The 23,130-nt window shown below is 38.5% G+C and overlaps 1 protein-coding gene across 1 annotated transcript in view; it reads left to right on the forward strand.

The window, feature by feature from the left end:
- The window catches only part of SLC25A21 (solute carrier family 25 member 21), a 384,144-nt gene that overhangs the window by 302,375 nt on the left and 58,639 nt on the right, over positions 1-23,130 (forward strand). The window contains exons 5-7 of the mRNA XM_023731445.1: positions 12,626-12,692; positions 19,000-19,059; positions 22,595-22,702. Coding sequence (XP_023587213.1) covers positions 12,626-12,692; positions 19,000-19,059; positions 22,595-22,702 — 235 coding nt within the window. The remainder of the gene's footprint in view (positions 1-12,625; positions 12,693-18,999; positions 19,060-22,594; positions 22,703-23,130) is intronic.

Here is a 23,130-nt window from a genome sequence, read left to right on the forward strand (position 1 = left end):
ACGGAGCCATGGGCCTACCTCCTAAACGATACTGACAGCTAAACTAATTTTTTTTTATCTTAGAAAATCAAAGTTGTAGTTTATTTTAGACACATCAACAAAGTTTAATTGTCATGGTAAATTCATATTGAACGTTCAATTGAAAATGCGTATTAAAGAAAACTTTAAAGAATTCTTCTATGCAGCATATAATGAAAGTAATATGTTTGGGGGTAACAAATATATCCAACAGCCATACGAAGAAACTTAATTCAATTGATTCTCAGTAATGAATATTAGTGACTATATTGCTCATGCCTGAAGACCTGATATGAGTTGAATCGGGAAAACTTGTCTAAGACTGTTAGCTAGAGCATTCACTGTGTTGCATTTCCTTGAAGTTTATTTGCTGTTTTTCCTTCCCTTTGAAAAATACATGGTTTTCCCTCTCTCCTTTGTCTAAATGAACATGGCCCTAAAATGCATGCAGTTTTGTAAGCTTCGGATTGCAGATTCTACGTAACTCAAATAACAGAGCCATGAAATCCCACCCTTTCATCTGGATTCTGTGAACCGCTGAGACTTGTGGAGTGTAAGTGATGTCAGAATAATGCCTAAAGGTGTAGCGTCAGGGCCCACACTCTGCCCTGGGATACGCAATCCAGCCAGCAATGTAAGGCTTGTACTCATAACCCAGGGCTGAACGTGCCCTCATTGTTTTAATTACAGAGCTACAGCATGTGGGTAAGAAACTTGGATTTGACAGCAGCAGAAGAAAGCACATATTGTATGCCTTCAATCAGCTTTGTATTAGGAGACCCTTAAAGGGAAAATTACGTGAAAGAAAGAAGTAGGAAGAAAACAACAAACTAGCAAGATCCCTATTTCAATATAATTTAGAGAAAATGACTGATTTGGGTTGGTCATGTTGCCAGAACAGATGACTCAAGGCTTCCAAACAAGAAATGGAAATCAGGAGGATGCCTGAAGCCTGAAAGAAGAACAAGTTGTGAAGATATGACTGACTGTGAGGGTTCAAAATCAACTCTACCAAAGATGAGCTTGGATCATTGCCCAGAACAAAACTGAATGGTGATGTTCATTTAGGTCCTGACTGTTAAAACAAAATAAAATGTAGTAATTGTGCTCTGTTAGGTACACAGACGTGTTAATGCTTTCCGATTTCCCCAACTGGGGATCTGATGTCAATTTCCCTGTCGCTCCTATTTCATGCTTCATGGATGGGTATTATTGCTGTTCTGGACGCTTGCTGGATGCCAGGTTTTTGGCAAAGAGTGGGCTCCAGGTGAAAGCATACTTCTCATGCTACATGTGAGTGTGCTGCAGGTGGCTTTGAAAATGGCTTTTTCACTTGGAAATTGTTTCTTTATTTGGCCTTTTCTGGCAAGGATAATATATATATCTGTCCTGCTATTCCCAGTGTGATAGTCACTGAAATCTCCACAGTTTGGGCCCCAAAACGCCTCACTTCTGACAACCGGAAAGCCTCTGTTTGCATAGGCAGCAGATTTGTGCATTTATCTGTTCCTCTCTTGTTATTGCTATTAGGCCCGTCAAGTTGATTCTTCATAGCAACCCCACGTGACAAGAGTAGAACTGCCCATAGGATTTGCTTGACTGTAATCTTTATGAGAGCAGATTGCCAGGCCTTTTCCCACAGAGCTGCTGGTGAGTTTGAACCACTGATTTTTCTGTTAGTAGTCCAGCACTTAACCATCTGTGCCACCAGGGCTCCTCTGTTCCTTTCTTAGGTGGGAAGATATTTTATTTGTGATTTCCTTATACTCATCTTCTCGTTAATTTATCAGTTGGGTTTTATGGTAACCTTTCTATGATAGACAACTGAGTATGGCTCCCTTAAAAGGTCCGTTGCAAAGCAACTGCACAGTTTCTCTTTCTGATTGCAGGTTACAAAGCAGAAAACATTCCGTGTTGTTGCTCCTAACACAAAAACCTGCCTAATAGCCCAGCACGTTAGGAAATTTCCCAGCCTGCTTTGAGGAGTAGTCCAACTCTATCGTACAGATGACTTAAAAAAAACAAACGAACAAACATTTTCTATGTAATAAATTAGAAAAATAAAAGCAAAACCAACAGGGAGGGGGATTAAGAGGGAAAAAAGGTGGGGCAGACAGGACGTGATTTTTCGGTTCTTTTTTGGCCTCTTTACCTGAGTTGAATTTTGAGAATGTTAAGCACTCCCCTGTCTACGCACTATTTATCACAGAGTCTTCAGATGTCAGTGGCTAATTTAAAGCAAGTAATTTTTTAAAGATATTGTCAGGTACAAGACGTTTAATTAAGGATCTGTCTGGTTTTCATGAGTGTCTAACTAACATGTTTGTTTCTTAAAACTGGGTAACCTAAAATTAGACCCCAATGAGAAACAGGTTCCTGGGTGGCACGCTTTGTACTCGACTACTAACCTAAAGGTTGGCAGTTCAAACCCACCAAGCAGCATCTCAGAAGAAAGGCCTGGCAATCTGCTTCTATAAAGATTACAGCCAAGAAAGTGCTATGAACAGTTCTACTCTGTAACACATGAGGTCACCATAAGTCAAAATCAACTGGATGGCAAAAGATTTGGGATTTTTTTGTTTGGTTTTGGTTTTGGTTTTGAAATGAGAGACAGAAGGATGGCTTCTCCCAAGGTTTAAGTTACTGTAAATGAAGCAAGACTGAACACAAGCTGGAGCTCAAAGGAAATTCCACATTTCCTTGCTTCCATACAAACAGCGTCTTTTCGCTGGTTGTTAAATGACCTTGGAGCCTGCTATATGTTAAATATTTCACACTTTAAAAATGATTGTTATTAGGTGCCATCGAGTTGGTTCTGACTCATAGCGGCCCTATGTACAGGAGAACCCAACACTGCCAGTCTTGCGCCATCCTCACAATCCTTGCTATGTTTGAGCCCATTATTGCAGCCACTGTGTCAACCCATCTCGCTGAGGTTCTTCTTCTTTTGGATAACCTTCTACTTTACCAAGCATGATGTCCTTCTCCAGGGGCTTGTCTCTCCTTATAACATGTCCAGAGTACATGAGACGAAGTCTCGTCATCCTTGCTTCTAAGGAGCAGTCTGGCTGTGCTTCTTGCAAGACAGACTTGTTCATTCTTCTGGTAGTCCATGGTATATTCAGTATTCTTCTCCAACACCATAATTCAAATGCATCAATTCTTCTTTGGTCTTCCTTATTCACTGTCCAACTTTCCCATGCATATGAGGCAATTGAAAATACCATGGCTTGGATCAGACATACCTTAGTCATCAAGGTGACATCTTTGCTTTTGAATACCTTAAAGAGATCTTTTCCAGTAGATTTGTCCAATACAATATGTCATTTGATTTCTTGGCTGCTGCTTCCATGGGTGTTGATTGTGGATCCAAGTAAAATGAAATCCTTGACAACTTCAGTCTTTTCCCCCTTTATCATGATGTTGCTTATTGGTCCAGTTGTGAGGATTTTTGTTTTCTTGATGTTGAGGTATAATCCATACTGAAGGCTGTAATCTTTGATCTTCATCAGTAAGTACTTCAAGTCCTCTTTGCTTTCAGCAATGAAGGTTGTGTCATCTGCATATCACAGATGGTTAATGAAACTTCTTCCAATCCTGATGCCTTCCTCTTCTTCATATACTCCAGCTTCTTGGGTTATTTGCTCAGTATACAGATTGAATAAGTATGGTGAAAAGATACAACTCTGACACACACCTTTCCCAATTTTAAACCACGCAGTATCCCCTTGTTCTGTTCAAACAACTGCCTCTTGATCTATGTACAGGTTCCTCATGAGCACAATTATTCTGGAATTCCCATTTTTCACAATGTTATCCATAATATGTTATGATCCACACAGTCTAATGCATTTGCATAGCCAATAAAACACAGCTAAACATCTCTCTGGTATTCTCTGCTTGCAGCCAAGATCCATCTGACATCAGCAATGATATCCCTCGTTAACATCCTCGTCTAAATCCAGCTTGAATTTCTGGCAGTTCCCTGTCAATGTACTGCTGCAACCATTTTTGAATTATCTTCAGCAAAATTTTACTTGCATGTGATATTAATGATAGTGTTTGATAACTTACACATTCTGTTGGATCACCTTTCTTCAGAATGGGCACAAATATGGATTTCTTCCAGTCGGTTGGCCAGGAAGCTGTCTGCCAAATTTCTTGGCATAGACAACTGAGCACCTCCAGTGCTGCATCTGTTTATTCAAACATCTCAGTTGGTATCCTTTCAATTCCTGGAGCCTTGTTTTTCGCAAATGCCTTCAGTGCAGCTTGGACTTCTTCCTTCAATACCATTGATTCTTGATCATATGCTACCTCCTGAAATGGTTGAAAGTTGACCAGTTCTTTTTGGTACAGTGCCTCTGTGTATTCCTTCCATCTTCTTTTGATGCTTCCTGCGTCGTTCAATATTTTGCCCATAGAATCCTTCAATATTGCAACTCGAGGCTTGAATTTTTTCTTCAGTTCTTTCAGCTTAAGAAATGCTGAGTGTGTTCTTCCCTTTTAGTTTTCTAACTCCAGGTCTTTGCACATGTCATTACAATACTTTACGTTGTCTTCTCGAGCCACCCTTTGAAATCTCTGTTGAGCTCTTTTACTTCATCATTTCTTCCATTCGCTTTAGCTACTCTGTGTTCAAGAGCAAGTTTCAGAGTCTCTTCTGAAATCCATTTTGGTCTTTTTTCTTTCCTGTCTTTTTAATGACCTTTTGCTATCTTCAGGTATGATGTCCTTGAGGTCTTCCAACAACTCATGTGGTCTTCGGTCGTTAGTGTTCAATGCGTCAAATCTGTTCTTGAGATGGTCTCTAAGTTCAGGTGGAATATACTCAGGGTCATACTTTAGCTCTCATGGACTTGTTTTAATTTTCTTCAGCTTCGGCTTGAACTTGCATATGAGCAATTGATGATCTGTTCCACAGTTGGCCCCTGGCCTTGTTCTGACTGATGATACTGAGCTTCTCCATCATCTCTTTCCACAGATGTAGTCGATTTGATTCCTGTGTATTCCATCCAGTGAGGTCCATGTGTATAGTTGCCCTTTATGTTGTTGAATAAAGGTATTTGCAATGAATAAGATGTTGGTCTTGCAAAATTCTGTCACGTGATCTCCTGTGTTGTTTCTGTCATCAAGGCTGTATTTTCCAACTACCAATCCTTCTTTGTTTCAAACTTTCACATTCCAATCACCAGCAATTATCAATGCATCTTGATTGCATGTTTGATCAATTTCAGGCTGCAGAAGTTGGTAAAAGTCTTCAATTTCTTCATCTTTGGCATTAGTGGTTGATGCATGAATTTGAATAATAGTCCTATTAACTGGTCTTCCTTGTAGGCATACGGATGTTATCCTATCACTGACAGTGTTGTACTTCAGGATAGATCTTGAAATGTTCTTTTTAACAATGAATGCAATGCCATTCCTCTTCAATTTATCATTCCTGGCATAGTAGACCAGATGATTGTCTGATTCAAAATGGCCGGTACCGTCCATTTCAGTTTACTAATGCCTAGGATATCTGTCTTCAGGAATTGTATTTCAGTTTTTACAACTTCGGATTTTCATTGATTCTTACTTTATACATTCCACATTCCAATTATTAGTGGATGTTTGCAGTTGTTTCTTCTTATTTTGAGTCACCATTTGTCTGTCAGTTTGTCGTATTGTGGTGGCTTGCTTATTGCTGTGATGCTAGAAGCTATGCCATCAGTATTTCAAATACCAGCAGGGTCACCCGTGGTGGACAGGTTTCAGCGGAGCTTCCAGACTAACATAGATGGGGAAGAAGGACCTGGTGAGCTACTTCTGAAAAAGCTGGCCAGTGAAAACCTTCTGGATAGCAGCGGAACATTGTCTGATATAGTGCAGGAAGATGAGCCCCTCAGTTTGGAAGGCACTCAAAATGTGACTGGGGAAGAGCTGCCTCCTCAAAGAAAGTCAACCTTAAAAACGAGGGTGGGAGGAAATGAGGGGTAAAATTATTTTGTAGGCTTTGGCACAAATCTGTATTTCAAATAAGCTGTGCGAGCTGTGTCTTTGAGAAGAACACGTGCAATGTATTTTTTGATCTTCATTTTATAGATGTACATAAGTAATACAAGGCCTTGTTTTGATTATACAATTAAAAACAAATGTGATCCAGTATCGTAGCACTCTGTGTCTACTTACGTTCCTGAACAATAACTCTCATTAGTGTACAAACCATCATGATTTAATGGCTTTGGAGACCTGGTACCCCATTCTCATATTTACTGTATGACTTTGGTCTGCTAGTTTCTCCATGTTCCCATCTACAGTATGGCTTTCTTTCACAGGAAATCATACTAATGATATAGTGTTTTAACACATGATAGTCTCCCTGAAAGAAACAATCTAAAACTATTTTTCAGATGATCCTCACAGTCTCCTTTGAAATGCTTCACTTAACATTTAACAGTTATGTTAAATTATGATTTAAGATTTAGAATTTAAGACTTTTTCAGAAATGAGGATACTAAAGGCTATTTGTATCAGAATGCTGTTGGCTGCAGCTTAACAGAAGACAAAATTAAAAGCAGCTCAAATAGTAGTTTTTGGTTTTTTTGCACATAACCAGAAATCTAGAGGTAGAATGCTAGGATTGGTCAATTTAGCAGCCGAAGAATATCATCAAAGTCTAGGTCTCTTTCATCTTTCTACTCAGCCACCCTCATCTTATGGGCAGTGATGTCTCACATGGCCACAGTGCACAGGCATCTCTTGCGGCTAGGGCAACATCTAGCAAAAAAGACTCATTTCTCCTCCTATGTGCCCTTTTTCCTTAGGGAGAAAATTCAACACTTCCAGCAAATTTCCCCACTGGTCCCATGGGCTAGGGTCACATGTCCATGCCTAACCCACTCACTAGCAAGGGGATGGGATCACCGTGATTGGCTTGAATAATCCTGCTTCACTCCCTGGTCTGGAGAAGGGCTCTGCTCCCCCAGCCCATGGGATGGTGAACACCAAAACCAAATCAGGGTTCTACCCCCAAGGGACAAGGTGGGGTGGAGGGGGTACATCTTTTGGGTCAGTAACCAACAGTACTCCCACCAACTTTTTGGATAATAAGAGTTTTTATTTTTAGTATTTAACATTAATAGCTCAGTGTTTTATCATATTACTGAAGTATGCATTATGTTTCTCTCACATTGACAGAATTTTCTGGTATGCCTCTTAAAGGCAAAGTTTATCCCAGGACCTACTTTTTTTCTCTCATTCTGGTTCAACTAGAAAATATGTAGTCAATAAACCAAAAAGCTTTCACAAAAATTATTTTGTTCATCTTAGCCCGGGTCTGGCATCCATATAGAGTCCCTGGGTGGTGCAGTTAACGCACTCAGCGGCTAACCCAAAAGTTGGAGGTTTAACTCCCCAGAGGCCTCTCCGAAGAAAGGCCTGGCAATCTACTTCCAAAAAATCAGCCATTTCAAACCCTATGGAGAACAGTTCTCCTCTGACACAGATGGGGTCATCGTGAGTGAGAATCGACTCAATGGCAACTGTTTTTTTTTTTTTTTCTTTTTTAATCAGTTATAAAGCTAATATTTCACCTTACTTTAAAATGGAATTGATCAGAAATAAGAAGAGAGACCTGATTTTTAATTGCCTTTTCCACATCCTCCTACAATAAGAAATGACAAGTTATCGTCACAACAAAAATAACTTTTCAAAAGTTTTTATAAAAATAGTTTTACAACAAGAAAAACTATCGTACAACATAAACAAATGGTCAAGCACATGTACTGTGGGGGCAACAGAACTTGATTTGAGTCCCTGCACCCTATTAGACGGTGATGTGCCAGTAGACCTCATTTGCAAAATGAAGAAAATAATCACATCTGCTTCCAAGGATTGTTGTGAGAGTTGAATGAGATTAATATAGGTACGTATGTCAAATATGCTTATTCTTAACATAGTAAGCATTCAACAAATGTTGACTATTTTTACTTATTAGTTAGGAAAAGTCCGTAAATATCTGTTAACATTCTCCAACACAAAACAGTTATAATCAAACTCTTAACTTTTAAAAGTAATAACTTGAAGAAACAAAACATGAAGACTGTCATATAGTTCATACTACAATTTTATGGGAAGTGTTGCATTGGCTCTGGTACCTCTTTCACAGATTTCTCCAGTTGGCTTGATGTGGGTCAAAACTTAAAACCAGAATGGTGTCTTTGCTGTTCTAATGCTGCATAGATGTTTAAAATCCCACTTTCTTCTCATCCCACTAGTAGACTTAATATGAGAAGTAAGCAGGATGAAGCACATTAATATGCGTGTCAGGAAGTCCCTAAACTTCCCTGTTCAATGTGCTGTTAAGCTACCTGCTCTGTATATCAAGCCAAAACTACATGAAGGCAGAAGAAGTTGACATCAGTTCTTCAGAAGAAAAATAAAAAACAATCTCCTTTCTAAAACATTACAATTCCTTTTTGTTTTTTCAGAATCTGTATATCATACTTTACAATATGAAAATCTTCAATCATTTTCTAATCAAGTCAAAAAAATAGGTCATCAGTTTTAGCTCTGGCTCCCATTCGCTTGCTCACATTTTGGTATGTGACCCTTCTGATTGACCCCAGATCAATCTTAACTAACAAAAGTCTCTTCATATGAAAAGACATGGCAAAGAGGTACTTCCACAGCCACTCTGGCTGTAGGGGTCCCAAGATTTACTTTCTGGATCCAGGTCTCAGGACTGTAAGTAATAAACCCAACTCAAACTTAATTAAGTAAAAGAGGGAATTTATTGGAAATGTTACTGGGTATCTCATAGAATCAAATGTAAAGTGAAATAAGCAATGTTCAATAAGGATCTAGATATAGTGAGGCTTAAAGAAAACCTGGAACCAGGGTCTCAGACAGCACCAGAACTTCTCCGTCTTGCTTCTATGTTCCCTGAATGGTAGTTTTTTTCTTTTTTATCACTGCAGACTGGCTTTCTCCAGATGTTAGAAATCATGGATATTTATGGTATCCTAGCTTTATATCGTAGAGCTTTAACCACAGAGAACAAGTCTGCCTTTTTTAGTTCCAGTTCCAAAATTCTGGAAAACAACTCTGATAGGACTAGCTTGGATCAGGCACCCACCCATAGACCAATTAACTTGGGCAAAGAGCTAGAATACTATTTGGATCCATTTGGATGAAGTGCCCAATCAACTGCTACCTGCAAGCACTATCATACTAGTATGTTGGTTCCAATAATTAAAAAAAAAACAAACTTAGGTGGGGCAGTTTTCAGAATAAGGAGTGATGACCTGACCATTCCATGTTGTTGTTGTCGCTGTTAGGTGCTGTGGAGTCAGCTCCAACTCCTGGCGACCTTCTATATAACAGAACTAAATGTTGCCTAGTCCTGCACCATTTTCATGATCATTGATATGTTTGAGTCCTTTGTTTTGGCTATTCTGTCAACCCAAGGTGACACAACCCATAGATGTCCACTATTACATGGATATACCATGAGAATCAGTGAAAATAAAGTAAGGAAATAGTTCTAGCTTTGCATTTGCAGCAAAGACTGCCTGTGGTCCTTGAGAATTTCCAGCTAAAATTGTTCATTCACTGTTGAGAAAGCTCAGGATGGTGAGATGGGTGGCGTGGTAGTGGAGATGATGATTGCACAAGAGAGGAGCCGAGCAGAGAGAAGAGAAGGAGGAAGCATCAAGGAAGCATCACCAACATGAAGCAGAGAGCTCTGGACCTCCCAGCTCTTTTCAGATTAGATCCTTATGGTTCTCCCAGCTACCTCTCTCTTCCCTCCTGCCTTATACTTCTTTTTAATATTTTCTCCCGTCACTTATAAAATGAAGACCTTCTGTGTTACTTATTAAGACTTTAGTCCTCTTCCAGAGAACAAGTGCTATACTTTAGGCAAAAGTTTGAAGAAAGGCAGAGTTTGTCTCTTTAGAAAAGCACTTACTAATGTCTTCTTCTTTTTATTAGAATAACTAAATCTGAGGTTGAAATAGATCAACACTGAGGGCCATCAAGTCTATCCATTGCTGTCTATATCAGTCTCTGGCATCGGTGGCAAGGAGCCATCCAAGATTGCTTGGCCAAATGCCATAAATAGGAACTTACTACTTTTTAGGAAAGTCCATTCTATCTTTAGATAGTTCTGACTGTTAGAATTCCTTCCTTGTATTAAGTTCCTACTGGGCCAAAAATATGTCTTTCCTTGTTTCCACCTGTTGGTCCTAGCTATACCACCTGGAAACAAACAGAAAAGTCTAATCTCTCTCTTAGATGCTCACTGTTTAAGATATCCAACGTGTTCATCATGTCTCTCCCTAAGATCTTCTCCAGGCTAAGCAACTGTTCTTCCTATAACTGTTTTCTCTTTTATGGGATTTCAGTTCCCTCTATCAACCTGAACACTCTCTTTAAAGAGCTTTAGTTAGATGCTCCTCTCAATTTTGTTTCCCACAACCAGGCATAATCTTCCAGGTGTGGAAAGATCAGCACAGAAAAAAACAGAACTATAACTTCTTTCAATATAGATACAGAATATCTACTCAAGAAAATCACATTTACCTTTTGGAAGGACCAAACCTATTCTGAGCTCACCCTCCTGCTAAAAAGGATAAAATACTTAATTTATACTGAAATTTAAATGATACAAAATGTTGGTATTTACATTTTAAAAGTGTTTAGAGGAAATTTTAGTGTTGATGGAAAAATTTCAGGCATCAGTAGTTGAAATAGGAATGGAAACGGGGTGGGGAGAATTTATTTCCAGAGTTCTTCAAATCACATGCCTGCTTTACTTCCTAGTCGTAATGCTAGCACTATCTTAAGTCAAAAATAGTGGACAGAGTAGGCCCTTATCAGGGCTTACCCCATTTGATTCCTTTCTTCTGCTTCATGAAATCAATATGCTTAACAAATATTTGTGTTCTGGTTATGTACACACACACACAGAGAAGGCTCTGAGGTAAGCACCCTAAGGGGTTGCAAATGTAAAAAGTATCCTTGCCCTCTAGGAGCTAACAATTTAGAAGCTGTAAGACAAGCCCTTTGCTCACGTCACTGAAGGGTGCTCTGTAAGCCAGTGAATCCAAGGATGAGAAAGAGGTCACTATGTTGGGTTGGGTGGCACAGTGAGTTAATCTGAATAAGCTCTAACTTTCTTCTTCCAGACGCACAGCTAAAAGCAGAACACAATTTAAAGGAGTTGGAGTGAGGCTTGGGGAGACATCAGAGAGCCTCCAGCCCCATAAAACATGGATATTCTAAAATAGGGCAAGTTGAGGCCTGTCCTTTTCTGTAGCCACTTACAAGCTCACTAGGAAAACTGATTACCTCAGAAAATAATGTGAAGTATTTTCTTCTATTTATATATTTTCAGGTTTAAAATGAGGATATGGCATGCATATGAAGATTTCAGGGTAGAGAAATTTGCAATTTTGAAAACTAAAATGTAATTAGAAATAAAAACCAAACCTATTGCCTTCGAGTTGATTCCAACTCATAGTGACCTTATAGGACAGCGTAGAACTGCCCCTTAGGGTTTCTGAGGAGTGGCTGGTGGATTTGAGCTGCTGACTTTCTGGTTAGCAACTGAGATCTTAACCACTTCACCACAAGGGCTCCAAATTAGAAATAAGTGATAGCTTCTATAAGTCTTATCATAAGCACATGCCACTCATTTTGGGGTTTTCTCCTAAAAACATCTGAATATGTGACCACAGACCCTCAATACTGGCAACAATAGCTGCCTCCACACCCTGTGAGATTGCCTGTCAGGGAAGGAGTTTGACATTTCCTGTCTTGGCAACGCATATCTTTATAACCAACCCTCTGCCCTGACCTTCTTCCTCTTCCACCAAGGAAGTTAAAAAGTTATGACTAATTGAGGAAAAGGCTGGGAAGCCTGGTACCATTGTTACAGAGCTTGTTAATTTCCTTGTTTTAGTATAACTAACATTTAGGATTTCATCACTTTGTTAACCTCAGAAAGTTTTAGTCTAGTGCTCTGAGGTATAACCTTAACCTTATTTGGTTTCCACAAGAAAGCAAATGCAGGACTGAAGGTAGTTTGAGTGAGGCATTGGTAGTTCAGTGGTAGAATTCTCTCCTCCCACATGGGAGACCCAGGTTTGATTTATACCCAGTGAAAAGCCTATGCATCACAATGGTCTGATCCCCAGCCATCATGGGTATGGCACAGAATCAGGCAGCCTCTTGTTCCATTGTTCATGGGATAGCCAGGAGTAGGGAGCCAACTCAACCTAAAAACAACAGGTAGTTTGAAGCTACCTACCATACAATTGAGAAAACAAATTCCTTAGAGTAAGGAGGGTCAGCTTCATCTTTAAGGTACAATTCATGGTTGTGTTTAGCAACTTAACCTAAAGGACTCCAGTCTCAGTATCATTTATTTGTCTTCTGAATATCATAATACAAATAGATGTAGAATTCATCATCTCTCTACCTTAGAATTAAAACAAGGAAGACTTGATGATTGGTGTGCTACACTGAATAATTGAGAACACTTTAGGATTTGTTGCTTTATTTATAAACAAAGACAGAATTACCCTTATACTTGTATAAAAATCTTTTATTTCTCCAACAGGCTGTTTGGCTTTTACAAGGGAATTCTGCCACCCATCCTGGCTGAAACACCAAAAAGAGCAGTGAAGGTAAGTACTGTCTACCTTCCCACCAAGTGAAAATAAGCTGCAGTCACAGCTTCAGCATTAAAACGTCCCACAACAAGCTATGGAACATTAATGTGAGTTAAACATAAGAAACTAAAAATTTTAATTAAGAAATTATAGCATCGTTTTTTCTGTTATTAGACTTGGTCAGTATCTCAAATAAGCATATACTGTGGGTGTATTTGTTTTTTCAGATAAAGCACTCCCTTTCTAATGGGGAAATTAAACAAAAAGTATAGTGGTGAATTAAATTCATGTAATTAAGCCACAGCAGCCACAGATAGCTTGGACCTTTTCTCAAGGCAATTTAGAAATTTTCCTTTGGAGCAATAATTATTTTTAAAAGAGAATGGGAGAGGAGAGGTAGAAAAACCTTTCTCCCCAAATCATTCCCAATATCTTATGAACAGAGTGATCAAATACACTAGATTTCTTTGTATATGATGCTCATAGAACACATTTATTTGCCTGCTAAGTTCGTTTTATCCCTTGGTCTCTTCTGTTAAAAATCGTCTATTCTGGGTCTTACGATACTATTACTTCCACTACCTGAATTTCCATCCTTTCAACCACAGAACTGTGCAGGTTTATGTATACTTGTTGGTTCAGTGTCTGGATAGGAACACAGGGATCTGGCAGGACCTCCAGGAGAGAAAGAACTAAATTTGATCACTTTTTTCTTATGTCTTCTCAGACTGGTAACAGTGATTCTTACCAATCTCGCCCACACCACAGACATCACCAAATATGGCTTTGTCTTTCCATAATACTGATCATAAAAACTTAGATTAAAAGAATTCCCTTCCAACTAATAACATGAAGTTTTTTTCACATACATTACTCAATTTGTATTCCCAGTATTCTTGGAAAGTAAGAAGGGGCAGCTTACATACTTTTACTCAGTAAGCTAAGACGGTGACTGAGTTAAAAATTATAAAATAACCAACATACCTCCACAAACACCAAACTTCACATTATGTCAAGGATTTGGACTTGGCTCAGGTCTGGAATTCAGAAAACAAAGCTTAAAAACATGTTTTCTCTATAAAGTCATCCTCTTTGTTGCTGTAGCTTTTGTGATTTTATATTATTACTTCAATACAAATTTCATTATAAGGATCTGAATCGCAGTGGAGAATCTGGAAAAAGTTCACCAAAGTACACAAAAGGACTGAATTGAATTATGAAATGGCTTCACTTGATAAAAGATTGCCCAAGTAAACAAACAGAGCAGAGTTCCTGTCTAAAAGGAAAGTCACTTTGTCTGCATGAAATAATATATTCATTTGTTCAGTGTTTTACATTTATAAGTAAATTATAATTAAAGTTTTTCCTGGATTTTTTTCCTGTAATATCATGTATTGGAGACAATTTAAACTTTAAAAGGATTAAGGTTTATCAATGTTGAACAGTCTTTTATGAAAAAAAAAAAGAGTTGCGCTTTACAAAACTGAGTTAGTCTCTACTTATAAAAAAGCAATGTTCTCTGCCAGAACAATGGTTAACAGATGAACTTTTGGGCAACTGGATATAGTGTATGTATCCCAGACATCTTGTTTCAAGTAGATTTTACCTTAAAATTATCGAGACATATGGTAAGTACTTTGGCTTTTTAAGTATAACTTGGAGTTATCTTATATCTTTGCCAGATGGATAGCACTAGTTTTTTGACACAACTTATGAAAACATTCATTTCATAGATATTTATCTTAGGATTTGTGAGGAAAACGATCACCTGATTGTAACGATTTCATACATCATAAACTGCTTCATCGTATGTCATCAAAGTTTGCTTCAGGGGAAAAAAAATTTCAGACTGTGTGTCTGTGTGTATCTTCCTTGTAACTCACATTTTAGTTACAATCATTACTATAATCAGAAGCAATTTTAAATTTTTCTGTACATTATTCTTTGAAATGAGATTCATTATTAAAATAAGAAGACTTACCAAGGCTAAATAAATGAAACTTTCCCTTCCACAAGTTAAGACAGTGTTAATATTACAGTTAGCAAAACAAAATAAAGACCTCAAAAACAGATCAACTGGACCTCAGAGATGGGAGTCACCATGTTCCAGGTTTCAGAGTCTAGTCTTGAGCTTTGCAGGTCGAGAAAAATCATTTTCCACGTTCAGATTATCAAGGACTCCGTAATGCTAACCAAAATCACGAGAGATGATAAGCTGTGAAGGCTGTTCATTACTGTGTCCCTACAACTATCATAGTACTTTGGACTTGTTATCAGGAGGGACCAGTCCCTGGAGAAGGACATCATATTGGTAAAACAGAGGGTCAGTGAAAGGGAGGAAGACCCTCAACGTGATGCATTGACATAGTGCATGCAACAATGTGCTCAAACATAACAACGATTGAGAGGATGGCACAGGACCGGGTCAGCGTTTTGTTCTATTGTACACAGGGTAGCTAGGAGTTGGAACCAACTCAACAGCACCTAACAACTCATAGCAGACGTTCAATCCATATTAAATGAACAAATAAAAGAGAGAGAGATACAAAGAAAATTCATTAAGTTATAACAGAAGACATTCCAGTCCTTTTCCTCCAAATTTCCACATCAGAGTGTCTGGAAGGCCAAAGACTTCTGCTTCTGGCCAAGCTAGAGTAACAGGGGCCAGATTTACTCTCCCGCTTGAAACAACAACAAAAAATGAACAAAATATATGAAACGATGGTTTTCAAGACACTGAACATCAGGCAACGAAGGATAATAGTATCTGAGAACTGGGAACTAAATGAGATGAGCCCTAGGATTGCCCCACTTTACTGCCTTGAGAGAGATTCCAGGCCCCCTGTCAGGGAAGGGGAATCCAGGCAGAGAGAACCCAGTAGACTCCCTGACTTGAGACAGGCTGAGGGTCTGGGGATACCAAGGTGGCTAGCATTCACAGGACAGAGTACCAGAGAGAACAGCACAGAGAGAGAGGGCACCCTCAAGTATGCAGCTGAGCAGTGCACGCAGGTGAGGAAATTACCGAGGCCTGGGAAAGAACCATCCAAAAGGATTAGAAGAAATGGTGCTCTGCACTCACGCAGGGCTGGGAATAGTGCTTGTTCTCACCAGCCATGTAGTTTAACAGCATCCCAGAATAGACAGACTGCCACATCTTTCTCCTGAGTATTCTGAGTTCAGATTAATCATCAGAAGATTGCTTAGTGAGCATGGACTGAAAGCAAAGGGAAAAGCACAGTTTGGAAAGCTGGTTCACCCAGACTGTGGCAAAATGTACTGACCTTCCTCTGCCCTACCACAACGTTATACTTCTCCAGGGACCACAATGGCCTGTCCTCCAGACCCAGCCCCCTCTCCCTGGGACAAATGCAGCCAGACTATCACTTACATTCCACCATATAGGTTCTATATAGCATAGTTAAGGAGCCCTGGTGGCACAGCAGTTTAAGGGTTCAGCTGCTAACCAAAAGGTTGGTGGTTCAAACCCACCAGCCATTCCATGGGAGAAAACACTGGCAATCTGCTCCCATAAAGATTGCAGCCTAGGAAACCCTATGGGGGCAGTTCTACTCTGTCATGTAGGGTCACTGTGAATCAGAATTAACTCGACTGTACACAACAACAGCAACAACATAGCCTAGTTAATTGGATTCCACATTTTATGTCCAAGTTCCAAAAACCTTGATTAAATATGAATGCTTCCAAAACTCCTTAGTCATACTTTGGGTAGTAAATAACTTAATTACATGTTGACCTTACTAACACACGTGTGTGAGTGTGTGTGTGTGTGTGTGTTATGTGTGTGTTGAGTAAATATTTTTTTGCTGTAGATTGTTCTCAAAAAAAAGTTTGAAATCCTTTGCCTTGAGGGTCTCCAGGGTTTCCAGTGTCTGTGTGGCCATCCTAGGTTTCAGAGGAGGCAAGAAGAACCATCCCCAGCAGCAAGAAAAACCCTAGGGCAGAGAATCTCTTCTCAAACCACTAACAATCACAGCTTAGCAGTGAATAAGTATCATATAGTATTAGTATCATAGAGTATTAGTATAGTATAGTATAGTGTAGTATAGTAGTATAAAAAACCAAACCTGTTGCCGTAGAGTCAATTCTGACTCATAGCGACCCTGTAGGACAGAGTAGAACTGCCCCATAGGGTTTCCAAGGAGTGGCTGGTGGATTCAAACTGCTAACCTTTTGGTTAGCAGCTGAGTTCTTAAACTGCACCACTAGGGTTCCTAGTATAGTATAGTAGTTGAGAATATACACAAGCTTTGGAGTTAGAGTTAAAGGGAAATCCCAGTCCTTCCACTCACTAGCTGCAGGACATATGTCTATAAAATAGGAATCATGATTGCACTATAACCTCTTACCTGATGATGTTGTATGGATTAAATGCAGTAGCACATGCAAAGGTCTTAGCATGTTTCCTAGACCATGGTAGGCTCTCACAAGTGGTACATATAACCAAGGCATCTATGGTTCCCTTAACAACTAAAGTGAAGAAGAAGAATAGAAACTAAGATTTACTGAAAGTCTTCTATGTGCCAGGCATGCCAGGGAATCTTCCTTAAATTATCTTATTTAATAACAACTCTAAAAGGCAAGTTTTGTGTTTTGGGGAGTTAGAAAGTTTAGGTGACTTTCCCATGCTTTCATAGCTAAGTAGCATAGCCAGGATTCAGACCCAGGACTGCTCACTTCAAAATCCCAACAAGATGATCGTCAAAGAATAGCGATGATTATGATCATAAGGATAGAAGAAAAATAAATTATCTTTAAAACCTAAGACGATAACACTTTTCCTTCCATGGTTAATGATTTCTAGTACACATCACATCACAATAGCGGTGGTCCCTGGTGAGTACTGTTTTGATGCCAGAATAGTTTCAGGGTTATCATCATCTACTAGAATGTTAGATCAAGAAGGCAGAGGTTTCTGTTTGTTTAGATACTACTGCCATCCCAGTGCCTAGAACACAGGAGGCACCCAGTATTTGATGAATGAGTGAATGAATGAATCCCCTTTCTAGAAAAGTCTACATCCATTGTTGATTTAAAGGACCATGGCACAAAAGCTGTTTCTGGGTCTTTAAAATCTGTCTAGTGATATAATGGCTTTTTTGATCAAAGATTCATTACAGTCATGTCTACAAGGAACCACCTCTTTCTAACAACAGAGTATTATTTGGCCCCCATATCTGTATTTTTTTCTTGCTCCATTTTACTGTAAGGTAATGTTTTTGTTAGTTGCTGTCAAGTTGATTCTGACTCATGGAGACCCCATGTGTGCAGAGTAGAACTGTTCTATAGGATTTTCAAGGTTGTGAACTTTCAGAGGCACATCACCAGGCCTGTCTTCCCAGATAAGGTAATAGAGTAGGAAACATTTGGTACCATTTACTCTTATGTCATTTCTGGAGACTTTAGAATCAGATCCTAATGGGACCTACAAATGGGCCTTATCAGCGATGTTGGCAGTTACCTGACAGAGTCCTCAGAAGCAAAACATCATGCTCAAGCAGAGTTGTTACCCAAAATATAAAAGAGAGAGAGAGAGAGAGGGAAAAAAATGAATCTTGGCTATATTATATGAGGTGATTGATTAGATCTACCTCCATAGAAATTAGTTTGCAGAGAAAATTATGTTAAACAACATTGGCTGAAGGAACCAAGAAAACCCTCTTCATCATCATCATTATCAGATTTGAAAGGAAAAAGTAAGCATCTCTCTTCATTTAAGTTGAAGAAAGTTTTACTTTAAGGCAGGAGAAGGTGTAGATGACCTCATCAGGTCCTTCTATCTTTATCATGGCATCTTCACCATCATTTAGTATTTAGGAAGTTCATGGAACAGAGAGGAGACACAGAGCAATATAAATGCAAGTCAAGGCTGGGAAGTGGGTCTTTTACACGTGGGTCAGAAAACTGAGCGTTCACTGGGAAAGCAGTTCTTAGAGAAAACATAGGAGACCAAAGATTTCAGGTCTCTATGCCTATAATTTTGAATCACTGCCATAAAAAAGAAGTCTATTGATGTCTGGGGAAACCGAAAATGGTCATGGTAAATGGAAGCTATATGGTTCATTTGCTGCTATAAAGGATTCCATCAGCTCTTCTGTAGGTTATTATTGCTGCATTTGAAAATGTGAATGTTAAAGTATGATCCAATAACAACTACCCGAGACCAGATTAAAAACTGTTAGAGAGTTTATCATTCTTTAAAACGCTGGTCAATATAATGATTTACTAAAGAAATTTGAGTCAATTAAAGGGTTTGTTGCAGGAAATTGTTATAAATCTCTGGTTTGGTTTTGTTTCACAGTTTTTCACCTTTGAACAGTACAAGAAATTGCTAGGATATGTGTCACTGTCACCAGCATTGGTAAGTGAGAGTATTTATTATACTTAAGTGTATGTGTTATTTCATAAAGCAAAATCTGGAAACAAAAACTCTTTTGATTCCCCAAGCCCAGCTACTAAAATGTGAATTCAAGTTATTCAATGTTCAGCTACTTGTTGAAAAGCTATCTTCCTAATAACTCACAATTTGGCTGTTTTATAGCTCCCAGTGATGAATTTATGATAATAATGATATGTGTGGAAAGGCCCATTTGAGATACGGTCAATAATATAAAATAAATAGTACATTTATCAAAGACTCTTTTAAAGCCAAAACATGCACGTGTTTACATACATACAATACATATCTATTTATGCGAAGGTCAATGTGCCTAAGATTATTACCTAACGGGTCATTTTTCCAGCTTTTGCACAACCTGTAGTGAAAATAGGACTCTTGGATTTCAGGTTTCTTGGAATAAAATCATTCCGTGGTTAGATGCAGACTGAAGGACTTTTATAGGAATGTCTGTAAACAACTTAGCCAGGGAAAATAGTGATCTTACAATGACACATCTCAACTATTACATGAAAATCACTTGGTGATTGGAACAGTTCCCTACACCACCCGCTTTCTTCTTAGCGTCTTTGCCACTTTTCACAAAGCAAGTTAAATTACATTGACCAAATGGGTTCTACAAACATGCGTGCAACAAGAGCCTCAGAGAGAACAAATGCTGTCTCCAGATCTGCAAAACAAGATCTGCATTGGCTTTCCACTTGGCAATGTATCTTCCAGCCTCTAGGAAAATGCCTCAGTTTGCCTACTAAATTGTACCTTCACACCCAACCAGAGAGGCAGTGTTCTGAGCTTCAACTCTTTAATTACTCTACCTGTAAAGGTTCATTTCAGAATATTTACTCTGCCAAATTCATTTCAGAATATTTACACTGCCGAATAAACTATCCAAGAAGAAGTATCTTTCATTTTAAGTCATACCTGCATATCCCTTTTCTAAGAAGGACCCTACTTGTATCACTTCCCATTATGACAAAGAAATCTCTTTTCCAGCCTTATGCCTAAACACGGTGGCTGTGAGGGACAGCCTATAGGAATCAAGAAGTGATAACATAAGACCTAAAATTATCTAAGGTTTTTTTGTTTTGTTTTGTTTTTTCAAATTCCCTGGCATCTTCCCTTATTGTCATTCTTAACTTTGGAAACATCTTGGTAAAAAGAGAATTAAAAACTTCCTAGCAAGAGACAATAAAATATGGTCTCCAGAGTGCCAGCTGGCTGTTCTTGTGTCGAGCATTGGTACATGTGAGAGACTGCAGTTCTTTCAACTCTTTTGAGAATTGAAACCGAAAAGCATTTGGCCACTCCAGCTACTATAACCGAATACAGGCAAACTGTGTACAGTTTTTCTCTTTCCTCCAACTTATTTATTCTAGTTCTTTTTGATAAGCTATATACTTAAACAGCCATTTAATGTCCCCTGGTGTTCTTACATGAAAAGCCTAGGAGGCTGGAAACAGACAGTTAACTCCAGTCTCTGGAACAGTCTGAGTAACATGATCTGCTGATATCTGATCGATTCTTTTGACAAGGGACTGCTGAACACTAGTTATGACAGCAAATGTAGCTGGGTTTTACAGAAGAACAAAAAAGTGAATTACTTGGAAGATTTCATTTAGTAAGTAATAAAATCCTGAACATCTGGATTTTAACTTTCCCAGTCAGAAGAGTTTGGGACTAGCATTTTTTTCCCCCACTTTTGGCTTCCCTGATGGAAGTCTGAGATAAATGAATAAAATATTTGGTCCGTTACCCTATACAAATGTGTTTAAAATTGTAATGAAAGGGGATAAAAGGAAAACCTCATTAGTTATTATTCCCTCTCCCAGAATCTGTATGCTATCCCATTCTTCCTCTCTGTTTCTATGTGCGACAAGACTAATGGTGTTTCTATAGCACTTCACAAAAACATTTCACACATATTTTTGACCCTCGTAATACTCTTGTGAGATAGAGGAATTGGACATTATTGTCTCCACTTTACAGATGAGAAAACTGTGGCTTAAAAAAGGTTAAATGATTATACACAGAGCCACAGCTAGCACATATGGTGCTTTTGCAGAATTACAGAAAGCTTTCCCTTACTTCCAGCTAATACCTCTCCACGACTCAGGCTTGGCAAGCATGGTGCAGGCTGGATTTCAGCCTCCAAGCAAGCACCCCCGTGGCTGGGCACCTTTGTCTGTGCACAAACTACTACTGTATATGGCCGCCCTGGTCACACAGCCAATAAGTGGCAGAACTAGGAACTGAACCCAGACCTGGCTATGGACCCTGTCCTCATTCCACCCTGCCTCCCCATCGAAGGTTTGAAAACATTCCTTTCTCCCTTCTTTCTTTTATTCTCCTCTTTTAAGGATATTAGAGACCCCTAATAAGAGTTATCTGTTCTTTAATCTTTATTGGTAGTTTTTCTCTCCTAGTTGTATATAGCACTACCTCTTCTCCTGGAAATTAGAGCTTCAGCACTAAAGAATTATTTTTTTCCAGTATCTCTTTTGGAGGTTTGATTGTTTTGTTTTGTTTTTCTGCTTTGTGGGTTTGTTTGTTTTTTTGTTGTGGTGGTGATTTTTGATACAGATTTTTCTATAAAAAAAACTCGTAAGCATTCTACTTAGAGAAAAATTCTAGAAAATTGTTCTTCCCTATTGAAGAAATTCTTGTTGTTGTTGGGTGCCATTGAATCAATGCCGACCCATAATGACCCTATAGGATGGAGTAGAGCTGCTCTATAGGGTTTCCAAGGCTGTAATCTACAGAAGAAGACTGCCACATCTTTCTTCCACAAGAAATTCTTAGCAGGTAGCAAATGAGACTCTTACATACAGTCATCCTTTGATAAGTGTTCTAGATTTTAGTTGAGCCCTTCAAAACAACCTGACCTAGGCTTTTAATTCTGGTCCAGAAGAATAGGGCAATCACTGTAAGAATACAAAAAATAAGGAAAGGATGAACAAAAAATCATTTTTGTTTAATAGTCTAGAATAGTGACTCTAGGAACATGACTATACTTTTAAATGTTTCCAGCTATGCTTTTTGTTACCTGAAATTTAGCTTTTTATATACATTTTATTTGTGGTTCTGCTCCTTGGATTTCTTTATATGCTCAATAAATGTATTTAAGTAGATGTTTAAAAATGAAGCTCTCCTTTTACGATTCCAACTCTCTTTTAATTGTGATGCGAGCAGATGTTTTAGTATCCACCTTGAATCAGTAAAACAGCCTTCCCTTTAGTTAAGGTAAAAAGCCGTTGTTGATGGGGCTTTGACATTTTATTTTGAATTGTTAGGATATGGTTTGTGGCTTCTGTAATTTCTTCTTCATGAATTGTCAGCATCTAATCAAGAACTAAAGCTGTTTAGTAATGGTGTATGGTGTGTTTATGTAGGCTTCTCCATTCTCATCATTACAGTCAGCTGCACAGTGTAATGAATAGGATGCTTAACCCAGTACACATGATAACTTGTTTTAAAGTATTGATTGATTTAATTTCTCTAGACATTTGCCATTGCTGGACTGGGATCTGGACTAACAGAAGCCATCGTGGTTAACCCTTTTGAGGTAGTAAAAGTTGGCTTGCAAGCCAATCGGAACACATTTGCAGAGGTAACCATTTAATGTTTTCCTATTGTTGACGGAATATAAAAAATACAGTTTTAAATATATATATAGAAATATGATCCGAGCTCTTATCCACTTGTTAAATCCATAGGAAATCATTGTTAAGGAAGCAGCATAAAAAAAAGAGGCAAAATTCTTCCACAAGGAAAGAGTTAACAAAAATGCACTAAGGTCTGATGGACAAACACATGTTTACACATTTTTATTTTTGAATTTGAATGTAATCTATAATGATTTATTTGGAAATGTTTTCCCTATTTTTGGCAAAATTTCGATTTTACATTAAACTAGAATAGATTGTAGCAAGCACAACTGAGTTGATAACATTGTGTTTTGTTTTAAATTATGAAGTCATTTTAAAAATTACCTCATTCCTTTCTGCACTCCACCTGTGCCCCTGCCCCAGAGATTCT

This window comes from Trichechus manatus, unplaced genomic scaffold (assembly GCF_000243295.1).
Source record: "Trichechus manatus latirostris isolate Lorelei unplaced genomic scaffold, TriManLat1.0 scaffold00043, whole genome shotgun sequence".
NCBI lineage: Eukaryota > Metazoa > Chordata > Mammalia > Sirenia > Trichechidae > Trichechus > Trichechus manatus.